Source organism: Hemitrygon akajei, chromosome 21 (genome assembly GCF_048418815.1).
Source record: "Hemitrygon akajei chromosome 21, sHemAka1.3, whole genome shotgun sequence".
Taxonomy (NCBI): Eukaryota; Metazoa; Chordata; class Chondrichthyes; order Myliobatiformes; family Dasyatidae; genus Hemitrygon; species Hemitrygon akajei.
Genome location: NC_133144.1, coordinates 40,529,459 through 40,545,069, shown reverse-complemented (window position 1 = coordinate 40,545,069; position 15,611 = coordinate 40,529,459). Strand labels below are relative to the sequence as shown.

Genomic DNA, 15,611 nt, shown 5'->3' with positions numbered 1-15,611 from the left:
CAGGGAGAAAGGATCTCCTGTGGTGTTCAGTGGCGCACCTCGGTGGAATCAGTAAAATGCATCAGATCAGTAAATTTTATGTAATAGCAATCACTATTGTATCCTCCCCTCAGACACAACCACCAGGGAATCCAGTTCCACCCCAGAACAGAACCAGCCTTCCTGACAGGTCTATCAATCTTCTAGGTGTCAGCTGCTCTCTCCCTGCTGCCCCAGCAGACTACAATGTAGAATAGAATGCTGGCCACCACTGAGTCGTAGAACATCTGCAGCATAGCAGTGCAGATGTTGAATGTCCAGAGCCTCCTCAGGAAGTACAGTCAGCTCTGTCCCTGCTTGTACAGAGCCACTGTATTTTTAGTTCCCTGTATTTTTTATCTATTCCTGCTCTCGCCAGGAACATGTCCAGCACGCCCGGAGGTTTCTCAGATGGCTCCTCAAGAATAACCTTTATGCCAAGCCAGACAACTGAGTTCCACAAAGAGCAAGTGTCGCTCTTTGGCTACATCCTTACAGTCACAGAATGGCTTAAACCATCCATGGTGAAAAAAGTGAGACACTTCCTGGAGTTTGCAAATGTTTATTGGTGCTTCAGCAGAAACTTCAGTCCCATTGTCGCATCCATGAATGCACTTACCAAGAAGATCTCTGCAGGATTCCTCTGGAGAAGGAAAGCAGACCCGGTATTTTCAGAACCAAAGTGATGCTTCACCACTGCCCCTGTGCTACAATATCTAGATTCGTTTCATCTATTCATCGTTGAGATGGATGAATCAAATGGCGGCATTGGCATTGTCAAAACAGCTGACATGGACCACCAAATATCTCGCTGCTTGTAAAAAAGGCACAACAAAGACTCTTCTTCCTCAGAAAGCTGAAACAGGCCAAACTCCCACAAAAGTTGTTGCTTAATTTCTACAGAAGCACAATTGAAACCATCCTGACCAATAATGCTGCAGTGTGGTATGCCAGCTGCACAGCCGCTGAGCGTCAAGACCTACATCACGTGGTGAAGGTGGCCCAGTGAATTGTCAGGATGGAGCTCCCAGAACTGGACACCATCTATTCCAGCAGACTCAGGAGGAAAGCAATCAACATAACCAGAGACACCACACACCCTGGCCACCCCCTGTTTGACCCACTGTCGACAAGCAAAAGGTTCAGGACACTAAAAGCCAGAATAAATAGACTGTGGAACAGCTTCTATCCCAGAGCTGTGGTCTCCATCACACCACTCTCACAGAACAATGACTGAAACTGTGAGCACACACATGCACACACAAGGACTCAAATACTTGCACTAACGGCACTTTGTGCATTACTGTGATATTCTGGTGCTGCTGCAACTTATTTTCTGCTACTTATCTATTTAATACTGTTTTTCTATTACTGTCTTGTTTTTATCTACCCCTATGTTTGATTGCCTGAGAGGAAGCCAAATAGTTTCATTGTACCAATGTATAATGACAATAAAGATCATTCAATTCAATTCAATTATACTATCCCAGTGCTCTTCTGTGGATAATTAGGTGCATCCCTGTGCTTTTCTTTCCAATTGTTTTACTCCTTCAGAGTGTAACTATGATGCTGGGAACCAAGAACCTTTGGCTGACGAAGCATGGTGACACTAGCTGGAGGGGGCAAAGCTCCCCTTTCTAGTATGCACAGATCACTAAAACCTCTCCTACATCTGTGGTGTTAAGAGACTCAACTCCCATCAGGCCATCTAGCCCAATGGGCTCCCTTCTTCACCTGGTTAAATTCCACACTCAGCTACTAAGAAGCAGTGATTCACTTCCACTCCCTCCTGTCTAATGTATTGCATTCAGTGCTTATAATACGGTCTCTGCTACACTAAAGAAACCAAAGATATTCTGAGCAATTACTTTCCAGAGCAATTGTAGTTGTCTGCAAGAGAAATTTTGTGCTCTTGGTTACCTGCCAGATTAATTCCCTATCCTCTCCCACTCTGACCTTTCAGTCTGTTGTCTCTTGCACTGTTGCAATAAGGCACAACACAAGCTTGAGGAACCACACCATACTTTTTGTCTTGACACTCTGCAACTTTCCAGATTCAGTACTGTATTCTCCAACTTTAGGTGCCTTGCTGTCTTGGTGTCAAAACTCGCCATGTCTGCTATACGTCATCCATGTTGGGTCAGTTTTCCTCCTTCAGTTAGAACAGCCTGACCTGCTGTGCATGTCCAACAGCCTTGCCATTAGCAGCACATCAAAGTGTAGTCACACTGACTGCTCATTGATCAGCGAGCGTGTCAAAGATTACAGGGAAAAGGTAGGAGAGTGAGGTTGAGAGGGAAAGTTAATCAAACATGATTGAATGTTGGAGCAGACTCATTATATTGAATGGCCTAATGCTGCTCCAATGCCTTTTGGTCTTATGCCTCCCGCTAAGCTATTTGAAGTAGTCTCACTGTATGGCAGACATTGATGTCAAATATCCCCTCTTTCTCTCTCCACAGCTGCTTTATGACCTGTTGAGTGTTTCCAATGTTTTCTGTTTCTATTTCAATTTATCCAGACAACTTGGGCATGTAACCTTTTACAGCCATTTCCTGCTCTCTCCATCCCGCTCCCTCTCTGCAACTTAAACCTCTTGTCTTCTCACTTTGTCAGCTCTGCTAAAGGGTCCTTGTCCCAAAGGATCAGCCCACTTTCTCTCTCTGCTGATGCTGCCTGACCCAATGAACACTTCTTATTGGCAATCTGTGTTCCTGTAATGAAGCCAGTGAATACGACCTGGTAGTGGGTCGTCACTAGATAGGAGCTACATGTTCTGCCCTATACTCTTACTGCTCCATGTTTCTCTCAAGGAAATTTGGCAGATCCCTGATGACCCTCTTCAATTTTTGTAGATGCAGTATAGAAAGCATTTTATACAGGTGCATCACAGTTTGGTATGGAGCTGCCAAGCTGACGTGAAATTGCAAGGAGTTACAAATGCAAGCTGGCCAATAACTCTGTATACACTTACGTTCCTTGCAAGCCTCGGAAAAGCAGCTAACATAATTAAGGACCCCTTCCCACCCTGGTCACTCACATCTCCATCTTTCCATCAGGCAGAAGATTCAAAAGCTTGAGAGCATATCCTATATCTCCAGACTGAAGAACAGCTTCAATCCCACTATTGAATGAACTTCAGAAATGATAACGATAAACTCTTAATTTCTCACTCTATCTCGTCATGGCTTTATTTGTCTACCTGCACTCTCTAACGGCACCTTCCCTACATCTTTTTTTACTATCTCGATGCAATATATGGAATGATCTGCCCGGTTGGCATGCAAACAATAGCTTTTCATCATATCTCGGTTCATGTGGCAATAGTAGGCCACTTACCAATTACCATTGTACGTAACAATAATCCAAAAGAAATAAAATGAACAGAAGTATTATTTTTTTAAAATGGAATGACCATTGTGTATTATTTAGCTGAGTATCTCAGGAGCATAATTATCATTGTCAAGGTTCAAAGAATATCATAAACCATTTGGAGTATTCTTGCTTCCGTGACAGTTCCCAATATTTTTGCCTGTATTATGACTATTATACTATTCCAGATGTCTGTTATCTGTACAACATTGACTGAGCCCTTGATAGAAAGAAACAAACCAGTGGCTTAAGAAAAAAGACTATTAGCCTCTCTCGTGCTGACTAATGAAAAGATTAAGTGGATTATCCTCAAAGCCAAAGGGACTGCTATTTTTAGTTTTAGTTTTGTGGCTGCTTTGTTGAACTGGGTGTAGGACAAGCATAAACACATTGCAGGCAGTCTAAAGGCAACTTCAAGGTCTAGTGCTAGAAGCCATGCCTCCAGCGAGAAGGCGTTCTGGTTCCCATCACAAGATGCTGAATTGAAATGTATCAAACTGTCTCTCCGTGTGTGGCAATACAGTGGGTCAAGCTGCCTTCTTCATGGTTAAAAGGATTTTCTCACAATGAAGGAACAGCCATGCTCCACTTGCTGTTATCAGAGAGCACTGTGGCTTTGTAAGTAATTGGATTTGTGTTTTTAGGGAGTTGGCATCGTCAGGAAGAGTGGAAAACAGAAAACAGGAATTCAATAGCGAGCCGTTACCAACCCCTGACCAACAGGTATGCCTTCTCTGGCTATAGCCAGGTGACAGCATTTCACTTTCAGCTCTTTAAACTGACAAGTTATCTGCTTTTTATAATTTACTTCTTGGAGTATTATAATCACTTTATCACCTTCAATTCTTTCTGAATTGACTGTCATCGTAATTTCACACAGCCTGAATTCTATCAATGAACACAACTGCCTATGATTGCTAATGCTGTTAAGGTGCCTTCTAATTATTTGATATTCAGAGTTTTGATTTTATTATGACAATGCGGGAAGTGTTTCAATGAAACAACATTTCTAAAATTCTGTGGATCTTCGAGGGTTTTTGTTTCTGAGTGAGCTAACATTTGAAGAATTTAAAACATTTTCAAGTTCTTCCATGGCTTTTCTATCTTAGTTTTGTCTTTCTGTATTATAACCTATTTCCAACAGAAGCTGTAAGAAGGATGGAAAAATTGATCAGTACAGTGCAGCACAGGCGGGCAGTGTCAGGGCTGGAGGCTTTTCTCGATACCCATGGCAAGAGCCCTGATGGCTGTGGTGTTTGGCTACTTTTTGTGGTTGGAGAGAGCCTTGGCGACGGAGAACCAAGTGTTGAGGCTTCTGCAGAGAAAAGACCAGTGACGTCATAAAACTGAACCAAAATCCAAGTTGTGGCAGAATTAATAAACTAGGGCATAAATATAATGTTGGCACTGGGACTGACATGGAGACAAATAAATAAGAATTTTAAATTTGGTACATTGTTGGAGACGGAAATCAAAATTCGTGGGATACCAAGCTCAGTTCTGGTGAAAACAACAGCTCTCCTATCAGACCAGACTGCATACAGTTCTGGCAAACTGAATAACTGGATGGATCAGTAAGGCTTTAAGTTCCTAGAGAGATCAGAGGATCCTTTGCAAGACTGACGAGAAAAGTCAAGGAAGGACAGGGAGTTTATTGACAGAGTTAAGGCTTTAGCAGCTAAGGCCACATCAGGAGAAAAAAAAAAGAGAATGTAGTGTTCGGAATAAAGTTTCTGCATCTGAATGCAGGCACCCTTGTAATAAGACAAACAAAAGGCACTGTTATTGAAATGTTCCCACAACCTATGGACTCGCTTTCAAGGACTCTTCATCTTATGTTCTTGATATTTATTGCTTAATTGTTTATTATTATTATTTCTCTCTTTTTGTACTTGCAGTTTGTTTTCTTTTGCACACTGGTTGAACTTCCATGTTGGTGCTGTCTTTCATTGATTCTGTTATAGTTATCATTCATTTATGGATTTAATGAGTATGCCCTCAAGAAAATGAATTTCATGGTTGTATCTCATGACATTATATGTACTTTGATAATAAATTTACTTTGAACTTTGAAAAGGATAGCAAGAATAGAGTTAAGTGTGCACTCAGTGGCCACTTTATTATGTACAGGAGTGGAACCCAGTATAGGCTTCTGGTGCTGTAGCCCATCCACTTCAGGGTTTGATGTGTTGAATCTTGAGTTACTGTCACATTCCAGTCAGCTTGAACCAATTCGGCCATTCTCTTCTGACCTCTCTTATTAACAAGACATTTTCATCCACAGAACTGCCACTCACTGGACGTTTTTTATTTTTCACACCATTCTCTATAAATTCTAGAAACTGCTGTGTGTGATATTCCCAGGAGATCAGCAGTTTCTAGGATACACAAACCACACTGTCTAGTAACAACAATCATTGCACAATCAAATCACTCATATATCTTCCGCATTCTGATATTTGGTTTGAACAAGAACTGAACTTAGAAACATAGAAAACATACAGCACAATACAGGCCCTTCGGCCCACAAAGCTGTGCCGAGCATGTCCCTACCTTAGAACTACCTAGGCTTTACCCATAGTCCTCTATTTTTCTAAGCTCCATGTTCTTGTCCATTTCTGCATGCCTTTATGCACTGAGTTGCTGCCACATAATTGGCTGATTAGATATTTGCATTAACACGCAGGTGAGTAAGTGTACCTAATAAAGCAGTCACAGAGTGGATTTGATTCAGTAAATGTTACTGTGATGAACTAACTATTCTTGGGGTAATGTCATTAATGGGATGGGTGGCAAAGGGTGTGGGTGGCCTCACTGTTCAAGCAATGGAGGGAAAACCCTGGAAAGTGAGAATCAGTATGGCCAAAGATCTGTGACTCTGAGGGAGAGGGGTATGATCTTCACATAGGCTGGGGATAGTAAGTAAGTCTAGTGTTACAAAAGAGACCACAGATGCTGGAATCCGGAGCAGCACACAAAATGTTCGAGGAACTCAACAGATCAGGAAGCATCTATGGAGGGAAATGAACAGTTGACATTTTGGCTCAATATCCTTCATCTAGAACTGCTATGAAAGGAAATAGACCATCAATATTTCAGGTCAAGATCCTTCATCTGGACTGGGCATTGAACCAAAATGTTGATTGTACTTTTCCCTCTGTAGATGCTGCCTGACCCATTGAGTTCCTCCAGTGTTTTATGTGTACACCCAAGGTTATGTTCAGTGTGATTAGGTAACACTATAGTTCTCCATCAGTTCACCACCTTTTACTGTAAATGAGTTTGCATGATGCAAGTTCAAGTTTAATTGTTATTCAATCATACATGAATACCCGTGAGTACATTCAAACGAAACAGCGTTACTCTGGGGCTGAGGTGCAAAACACAGTGTCAAGATTTATATATAGCACAAGGAACACGCAGCACATATAAGACAAGAGCAAAATACAGGCACACAAATAATTATAGTCCAAGTCCCTGAGTCCATCAATGTTGCAGCAGTCTGCAGTCAAACAATTTATTATGTCTTCTGCCAAGCGAATACTGGAGAGCAGTACTGATCCCAGCATGTACACCACGCCACAACGCCTCCAGCACGCTGATGGAGTGCACTGATTCCGACATATCTCTCTGGGCTAGCAGCAAACAGGTGACACTGCAGTTTTAGGCTTGGTCCTTGCTACGACCGACGCCACGCAACTCCCCCGCCACTCGCCAATAAATCAGCGAATCAGACTCGCAGCATTCCACGTTAACAATCTCCACAAGGTCATGCAATCACAGGAAAAGTGACTAAAGCGGTCACTCGCTGTTAGACTGCACGCCTCCTTTGTACGTCCACTCCGACGCCTCATTGATGTGGGCAGCAGTGTGGTCCATACCAAGTCCAGCTCTTTCAGTTTCTCTGCCCATTGTGCAAATGGCTGATGGGTTTGACCTGCAGTACTTTAAGTTCTTAATATACAGCAGGATTTTGCTATCATAAAAAAATACATTTAAAAAAAGACAATAACACCTTTGGCTGGCCCTGTAGAAGCTGTTTCATCTGAGCATGCCCCCATCTTATCGGAAGTCCACTCTTCCCCTCTCTTCACCCATCACTTTGCTTGCTTAGCATCCTGACTCTCCCTGTTATGTTTACCTTGTTGGGGAACAGTCTCCTTCCAGTTTAGGTGCCGCTATTCCAGGTAGGGACACTTTTAAAGCAGATCTAGATGCTTAAGGATGATGTACCCTTCCTCGGGAGCCAGAAACCTTGTCAGTTGGTGCCGGGATACCAGCTCCTACTCATTCTGCTCTATCAGGTTCAAAAAGGCTGGAATCTGGACGTAATATTCAAGGACAGATTAGTGATGGTAATTGGTTCAACTGGGAATGGTTAAAAATCAGTCATACAGTAATATAGTATAAGAAACAGGCCCTTCAGCCCGCTAAGTCTGCACCAACTAGCAAGCATGTATTTATACTTACCCTACACCAACAAGACACCCCAGATTTATCACTCATTTACTCAGACCTACCAACCTGAATGTCTTTGGGATATGGGGGGGAAACTGGAGCACTTGAGGGCAACCCAGCCGTCACAGAGGGAGTGGGGCAATCTCCGCACAGACAGCACCCCAGGTCAGGATTGAACCAGGGTCTGAAACACTGTGAGGCAATGGCTCAACTAGTTGTGCCAGTGTACCGCCCTGGGGGATCAGACTGAATTAATGTTCAGCCTGGTAAAAGGCTGCTTGGCTGGAGCTGAACCTTCTGGACATGAGAAGTCTGTAGGAACAGGTGAGTCTAGTGGAAGCAACAGGAAGTGAGTAGCTGTGAAGATGGGGTTTAGATTTGGTACTGCAGTCATTCAGTGATCTGACAAGAAAGCAGCTGGCATTGATATTCCATTCCTATTTCAAGCCCTTGACTGACTCATAACAGGAATTAGTGGCTAGTGCTGGTGTCACCTCTGTCAGCTCTGCTGTTTGAGAAAGAATGTGGCCTCTGATTTCTCAGCTTTGATCGCATGAGCAATCATGATTTCCATCACTGTGTCATTGGCACTTGTTAGCTTGCAGAAACCAGGCAGTGAATTCTGAAATTCTCTCCTTAAATCTCCCCATCCCGTTAAGTCATTTGGTGAACTGTGCAAGGATTTCATCTAATTTCAGTGTCAAATTTTGTTTGATAATACTCTTTATCTGATAACGGGTACAATTAAAATAGGTAAGCCTTATTTTATTACATCACTAATTGTTATCTTTGTTTTAGACTGCATATACCGAGCAATTAATTCTTCCGGTGAATTTTAATAATCCTCATTTAAATCTCAACTCATTCTTGGATTTTTTAGTTCATATGTTCCAATTTATTGAAGCATCTTGTAACTATGCTACAACGTTGGTATGAACAAAATGACCTCACATCATCTTATTTGAGTTGTAGAATGTAGTCAGAAGTTAGTATGTTGAAAGCTCACTCAGTAAACCTGAACCCATAGACAAGGCTTCCTCTCCCAGTCAGAAACTGAGGGAATGTTGCACTGTTGGATGAGCTGTGAAAGATATCTGATGGCATTATTTTAAAGATGGGACAGATCTCCTGTCTCATCTCCAGTGACATATAGTGCTGTCAATGTGAAGTTTATACATTCTCTCTGTGACAATGCACATTACCTCCATTTTGTCATGGTGGAGAGGCTTACAAGTTCCTGAGATCCTGAGTGTTTAGCCATCTGACACTTAGCTCCTGGTAGGGTTATCTATGATGGTAAGTTCAAGGGAGAGGTTCCAGACAAAGAGTAATTCAACCAGGACCTTAACAGCAGAACTGATGGAATATGATGACACTTCACAAAGGTAGCAAAAGTGGAGGAAGGCTGAAGCAGTGATGGTACCTGTTCGTCTTGCATTCCATGCCACTGGACCCTGGCCCTGATCTGTGGTAGCTGCCCATGCATCAGCCTCCCCATTTTAAAGTTACATGCAGGCATTCTCCATGAAGAGAATTCAGCCTAATATCTCAGTTACGTGGATCCCAAATCAGCCTCTACAGCCACCTGAAAACCAGTCATCAATCCCCTTAGAGAACATCCTTCTCGACTCAAGGGATCGCAGTACCTCCAGGTGCTCTGGTTTCCAACACATCCCAAAGATCTGAGGGTTGGTAGACTAATTGGCCACTGTAAATTACACCTAGAATGTAGGTGAGTGATAGAATCCAGCAGAACTTCATGGGAATATGTAGAGAATAGGTTACAGTGAAAATTAGTGGGGAGTGAGCCAACATAAAGTCATAGATCATGTAAATGTCGTATGTCACAAGTTAATACAGTTAATATGGAAATGATGGCATGTAGATAGAAAATGCAAGATATAACCTGCAGGCCAGGTTGTCTCTATGTAGAAAGAAGCAGACTTAAGGTCAGGTCTCATGGCCTGAATTCATAACTATATTTCATTCTCTCCAATTGATGCCTCAACTACTAATTGCTTACAACATTTTCTGTCTTTATTTTAAATATGCATATTCTATTGTATTTGGCTTTTGAATTATTCCTGCTGTCTTGAGCAACTTATTGCCCAATCAACATTTACTCTGAATATTGTTTCATTATTATGTGTATATTCCATGCAATGTCAAGATTCAAGTTCAAGTTTATTGTCATTTTCAATGTAAATGAAAACGATGCTCCCCTTGGCCAGGGTGCACAGCACAGTACACCTCTCACACACAGCACATAAAGTAATATTACCACAAGTAACAAGTTGCATTTATGCCACAAGTTTAAAAAGTTGTCTCAGTTTCATAAAACCATGACGCTGGTTGGGAAGCACTTAGGGCTGTCGTCAAAGGTAACAGAGAAATGCACGACTATTAATTCACAACAAGCAATTAGTCATCTTCAGCTGCATTATGTCGATCATTAAGGAGCCAATTTTTGAACTGAAAATAAATTGACCAGTCATATCTTGAAGGTGGATAAGTTGATGAATCACTATTTTTTGTTTGTATTCATGTTTAGATGGATCAGTTCAGTATCTGATTTTGCAGTCACTAGTAAATTAAGATTTATTGTTAGAGTTTTCCTGTACTCTGGTTGAGAAAAATTAAAAAGTATCTTGTCCACTCTGAGTGTTAAACTTTAGGAAAGATGGAGACAATGCTCATAAAGTGCCAGAGGAACTCAGCAGGCCGGGCAGCATCTATGGAAAAAAGTACAGTCGAGTTTCAGGCCGAGACCCTTCATCAGGACTTAAAAAGATGTTCAGACTTTGGAGAGGGATTTACTAAAACAATTCCAGCAATTTACTAAGATCCCTTTAGCTACTGTGTATGGCTGGACTGAGTCACACAGGCTGTTCCTTAGCAAAGAGGAGGCTGTGAGGAGACTTAAATGTGTGTGTAATGTCATGAAAGGTATGAACTGAGCAGATGGAGAGAATTCATTTCAGTGGCAGAGGAACCGGGGATGACAATTGAAAGTGATTAGCAAATAGGGCAGAAGGAAAACTACTTTAACACATTGTGTTTTGGGTCTGAAATGCTCTGCCAGCATGAAATGTAGATTCCACTACAGCATTCAAAAAGAGAACTGGATATGCTCTGAATGGAAAAAAGTGCTGGGCAATGGGGAGAACGTGAGGGAGTGGAACCAGCTGAATCACTGTGTTTACAGAGAGTCCAGATGGATTCAACAGGCCAAATGCCCTCTTATCAATAAACTGCAACCATGCTGTGATTCTTATTTTATATGTTCTCTTTTGGTGTTTTTGATCATTTGGCCCATCAATTCCATGCTGTTTCTCAGAGCAATCTCATCTGTCTCATTCCCTTTTCATTTCTCTGTAGCCTATTCTTTCTCACGTGCCACGTGATTCTTTTACAAACCCGCCCAAACTGGGGGCAAGTTACAGCAGCCAATTAACGCACTAACCAGTACACCTCTGAGATGTGCAAATAAACAACTTGGTTCGAAAAAAGAGGGATGTCTACAATAGATATAGGCAGCATGGAGTAAAGGAATTGCTCGAGGAATATAAAGAATGTAAAAGGAAACTTAAGAAAGAGATTAGAAAAGCTAAAAGAAGTTACAAGTTTGGTTTGGCAAATAAGGTGGAAGTAAATCCGAAAGGCTTCTACAGTTATATTAAAAGCAAGAGGATAGTGAGGGATAAAATTGGTCCCTTAGAGAATCAGGGTGGTCAGCTATGTGTGGAGCCGAGGGAGATGGGAGAGATTTTGAACGATTTCTTCTCTTCGGTATTCACTAAGGGAAGGATATTGAATGGTGTAAGGTGTGGGAAACAAGTAAGGAAGTTATGGAACCTATGACAATTAAAGAGGTGGAAGTACTGGCACTTTTAAGAAATTTAAAAGTGGATAAATCTCCGGGTCCTGACAGGATATTCCCCAGGACCTTGAGGGAAGTTTGTGTAGAGATAGCAGGAGCTCTGATGGAGATCTTTCAGATGTCATTAGAAACAGGGATTGTGCTGGAGGATTGGCGTATTGCTCATGTGGTTCCATTGTTTAAAAAGGGTTCTAGAAGTAAGCCTGGCAATTATAGACCTGTCAGTTTGACATCAGTGGTGGGTAAATTAATGGAAAGTATTCTTAGAGATAGTATTTATAATTATCTGGATAGACAGGATCTGATTAGGAGTAGCCAGCATGGATTTGTGCATGGAAGGTCATGTTTGACAAACCTTATTGAATTTTTTGAAGTAGTTACGAGGAATGTTGACGAGGGTAAGGCAGTGGATGTAGTCTATATGGACTTCAGCAAGGCCTTTGACAAAGTTCCACATGGAAGGTTAGTTAAGAAGGTTCAGTCGTTAGGTATTAATGCTGGAGTAATAAAATGGATTCAACAGTGGCTAGATGGGAGATGCCAGAGAGTAGTGGTGGATAATTGTTTATCGGGATGGAGGCCGGTGACTAGCGGGGTGCCTCAGGGATCTGTTTTGGGCCCAATGTTGTTTGTAATATACATAAATGATCTGGATGATGGGGTGGTAAATTGGATTAGTAAGTATGCTGATGATACTAAGGTAGGAGGTGTTGTGGATAATGAGGTGGGTTTTCAAAGCTTGCAGGGAGATTTATGCCGGTTAGCAGAATGGGCTGAACATTGGCAGATGGAGTTTAATGCTGAGAAGTGTGAGGTTCTACATTTTGGCAGGAATAATCCAAATAGAACATACAGGGTAAATGGTAGGGCATTGAGGAATGCAGTGGAACAGAGAGATCTAGGAATAACAGTGCATAGTTCCCTGAAGGTGGAGTCTCATGTAGATAGGGTGGTGAAGAAGGCTTTTGGAACGCTGGCCTTTATAAATCAGAGCATTGAGTACAGAAGTTGGGATGTAATGTTAAAATTGTACAAGGCATTGGTAAGGCCAAATTTGGAATATTGTGTACAGTTCTGGTCACCGAATTATAGGAAAGATGTCAATGAAATAGAGAGTGCAGAGATGATTTACTAGGATGTTACCTGGGTTTCAGCACTTAAGTTACAGAGAAAGGTTGAACAAGTTAGGTCTCTATTCATTGGAGCGTAGAAGGTTGAGGGGGGATTTGATTGAGGTAATTAAAATGTTGAGAGGGATAGATAGAGTTGACGTGAATAGGCTGTTTCCATTGAGAGTAGGGGAGATTCAAACGAGAGGACATGATTTGAGAGTTAGGGGGCAAAAGTTTAAGGGAAACACGAGGGGGTATTTCTTTACTCAGAGAGTGATAGCTGTGTGGAATGAGCTTCCTGTAGAAGTAGTAGAGGCCAGTTCAGTTGTGTCATTTAAGGTAAAATTGGATAGGTATATGGACAGGAAAGGAGTGGAGGGTTATGGGCTGAGTGCGGGTAGGTGGGACTAGGTGAGATTAAGAGTTCGGCGCGGACTAGGAGGGCCGGAATGGCCTGTTTCCGTGCTGTGATTGTTATATGGTTAAACAAGATCACTAGAGGAAAACCCATGCAGTCAGAGAGAGGACTATAGATCTGCCATTGGTAGGGGCAACCACAGATGTTGCGTCCTAGCTGTCTACGTTGTTGGTCAATTCATAAGCCTGGACATAAGCCAGAGCAGTACGATAGGGAGAGCACAATGTTGTCCATATGGTAGCTCCCCTCTCTACACGGGCAATGAATTCAAGGGAACAGCAGAGACGGATACAATTTGATACCAGTGGCATCACGGGAGTTGCCAGTCAGCATTGAGCTCAGTGTAGGGTTTCCAGCTCTGGATGTTTTCTTTGGGTTTAATCCCAAAGCCTTCCCCATGAGTGGGTATAGACTCAAGGCAATGGAGGTTTGAGGCTAGAATTTTCCTTCTGGATGCTGATGAGTCCCAGATGCTTGAAGTAACTGGTTTTAAGGTGCCAGTAACTTGCCTTTGTCCCTTCTGCTGTCAGTAGAAAGGGTTTTGCTCGGCTTAGTAGCTACACCACACGTGAGAGCAGGAAGTGGACTTGGTTGTCAGAGGCTTTTTGAGACGCATGCCATTGAGACCGTTTAATGGGTACTGGGAACTTATCCCCACTACCCACCTCCCTTCCGGCTATGACAACCTTAAGGAATATGTAAGTACACACAGCCATTAGCGGAGATCGGGATTGAACCTGGGTTGCTGAATCTGTGAGGCATTGGCACTAGCTGCTGTACCATTGTGCTGCACTGTATCAAAAACTCTCAATAATCTGGCCCATTCAAGAGTCACTTCAGGTTTTGGAAACTAAGGCTCAACTCTGGGAACAGAGTGAGTTCCAAGAAGTAGCTAGTTTTTAGATGAGTGAGATCACTGAAATGAGTACTTGTTTATACCTCTGACCGTTTCAGACTTAAGCAGGATAAATGTACAACTTGTGTTACAGTTCTATTGTCATCAGCATTCTCTAATGGATGAGTGGAAAATAAAGGAGCTGCTTCCTCTACATAGCACATGATTTAACAATGGTGAATGTTTTCTATATATCTAGTTAATACTCAGACTTATTGAAGTCAGCCATAGTGATAACATACTTAAAGCAAAAATGATATAATCTTTATTAATTGGTTGTCTGTTAGTGACTGTGTATGAGAGGTGATTGATAAGTTTGTGGTCTAAGGTGGAAGGAGTCAATTTTAGAAAACCTAGCACATTTATTTTTCAACATAGTCCCCTCCTACATTTACACACTTAGTCCAGCGCTCATGGAGCATGCAGATCTTGGACCTCCAGAAAGTGTCCACAGCAGGGGTGATTGATAAGTTTGTGGCCTAGGGTAGAAGGAGATGAGTTATACAGCTCTTGTTACATGCACATGCAGTTCATCTCTTTGAGTGATTATGCAGAAAGTCTGAAGTTAATAACTCATCGGGGTGATAGCTAAGTTTGTGGCCTAACGTAGAAGGAGATATTAACTTCAAACTTTCTGCATAATCACTCAAAGAGTTGAACTGCATGTGCATGTAACGAGAGCTGTATAACTCATCTCCTTCTACCTTAGGGTGTGAACTTATCAATCATTCCTGCTGTGGACACTTTCTGGAGGTCCAAGATCCGTATGCTCCACGACCGCTGGACTAAGTGTGTAAATGTAGGAGGGGACTATGTTGAAAAATAAACGTGCCAGGTTTTCTAAAATTGACTCCTCCTACCCTAGGCCACAAACTTATCAATCATACCTCGTATGTCAATGTACTGTGTACAAATTATAAAGATGCAAGGTTTCCACCAGAAGCTTGAAACCTCTATACTATGTCTGTAGTTTGCTGAAAAGCTTTGGCCTGAAGATATTTTACCAGTTAACAGCTCTTGAGCTTTGTTTGAAGCCTTGTGAGATCTTTCCTGTGACAATCAGAAGTAAATCAGTGGCCATAGAAAAATCTCCACAATAGCTGGATGAGCTTCACTGCCATTTGGCCCACATCCCCACTATGCAGGCCCTTTGAAAGAGTGAACTAAATAGTCTCATTGCCCTGTTCTTGTCCAATAATCCTCACATTTTTTAAAGTCCCATATGACGATTGCTCTCAATTGCATTTCCAATTAAGAGCATCTCTGAATATAAGAGAAAGTCTCCCCTCTGGCTCTTTTGCTGACAGTTTAAACCTGCATGTTCACTTGCCTATCCTCTTTCAGCAGAATCAGTGTTACATAAAGCTGTGGAATGAAATGATTAATCTGGGTTCTCTTTCCTGTGGAGCCAGCTCTAGGTAGCTGTAAATTGATGCTATTGAACAATTGGGAGTAACT

The 15,611-nt window shown here is 42.1% G+C and overlaps 1 protein-coding gene across 1 annotated transcript in view; it reads left to right on the top strand.

The window, feature by feature from the left end:
• ptpn20 (protein tyrosine phosphatase non-receptor type 20) overlaps window positions 1-15,611 on the top strand; it is a 419,828-nt gene that overhangs the window by 172,092 nt on the left and 232,125 nt on the right. Inside the window, exon 8 of the mRNA XM_073025740.1 lies at window positions 4,035-4,113. Coding sequence (XP_072881841.1) covers window positions 4,035-4,113 — 79 coding nt within the window. The remainder of the gene's footprint in view (window positions 1-4,034; window positions 4,114-15,611) is intronic.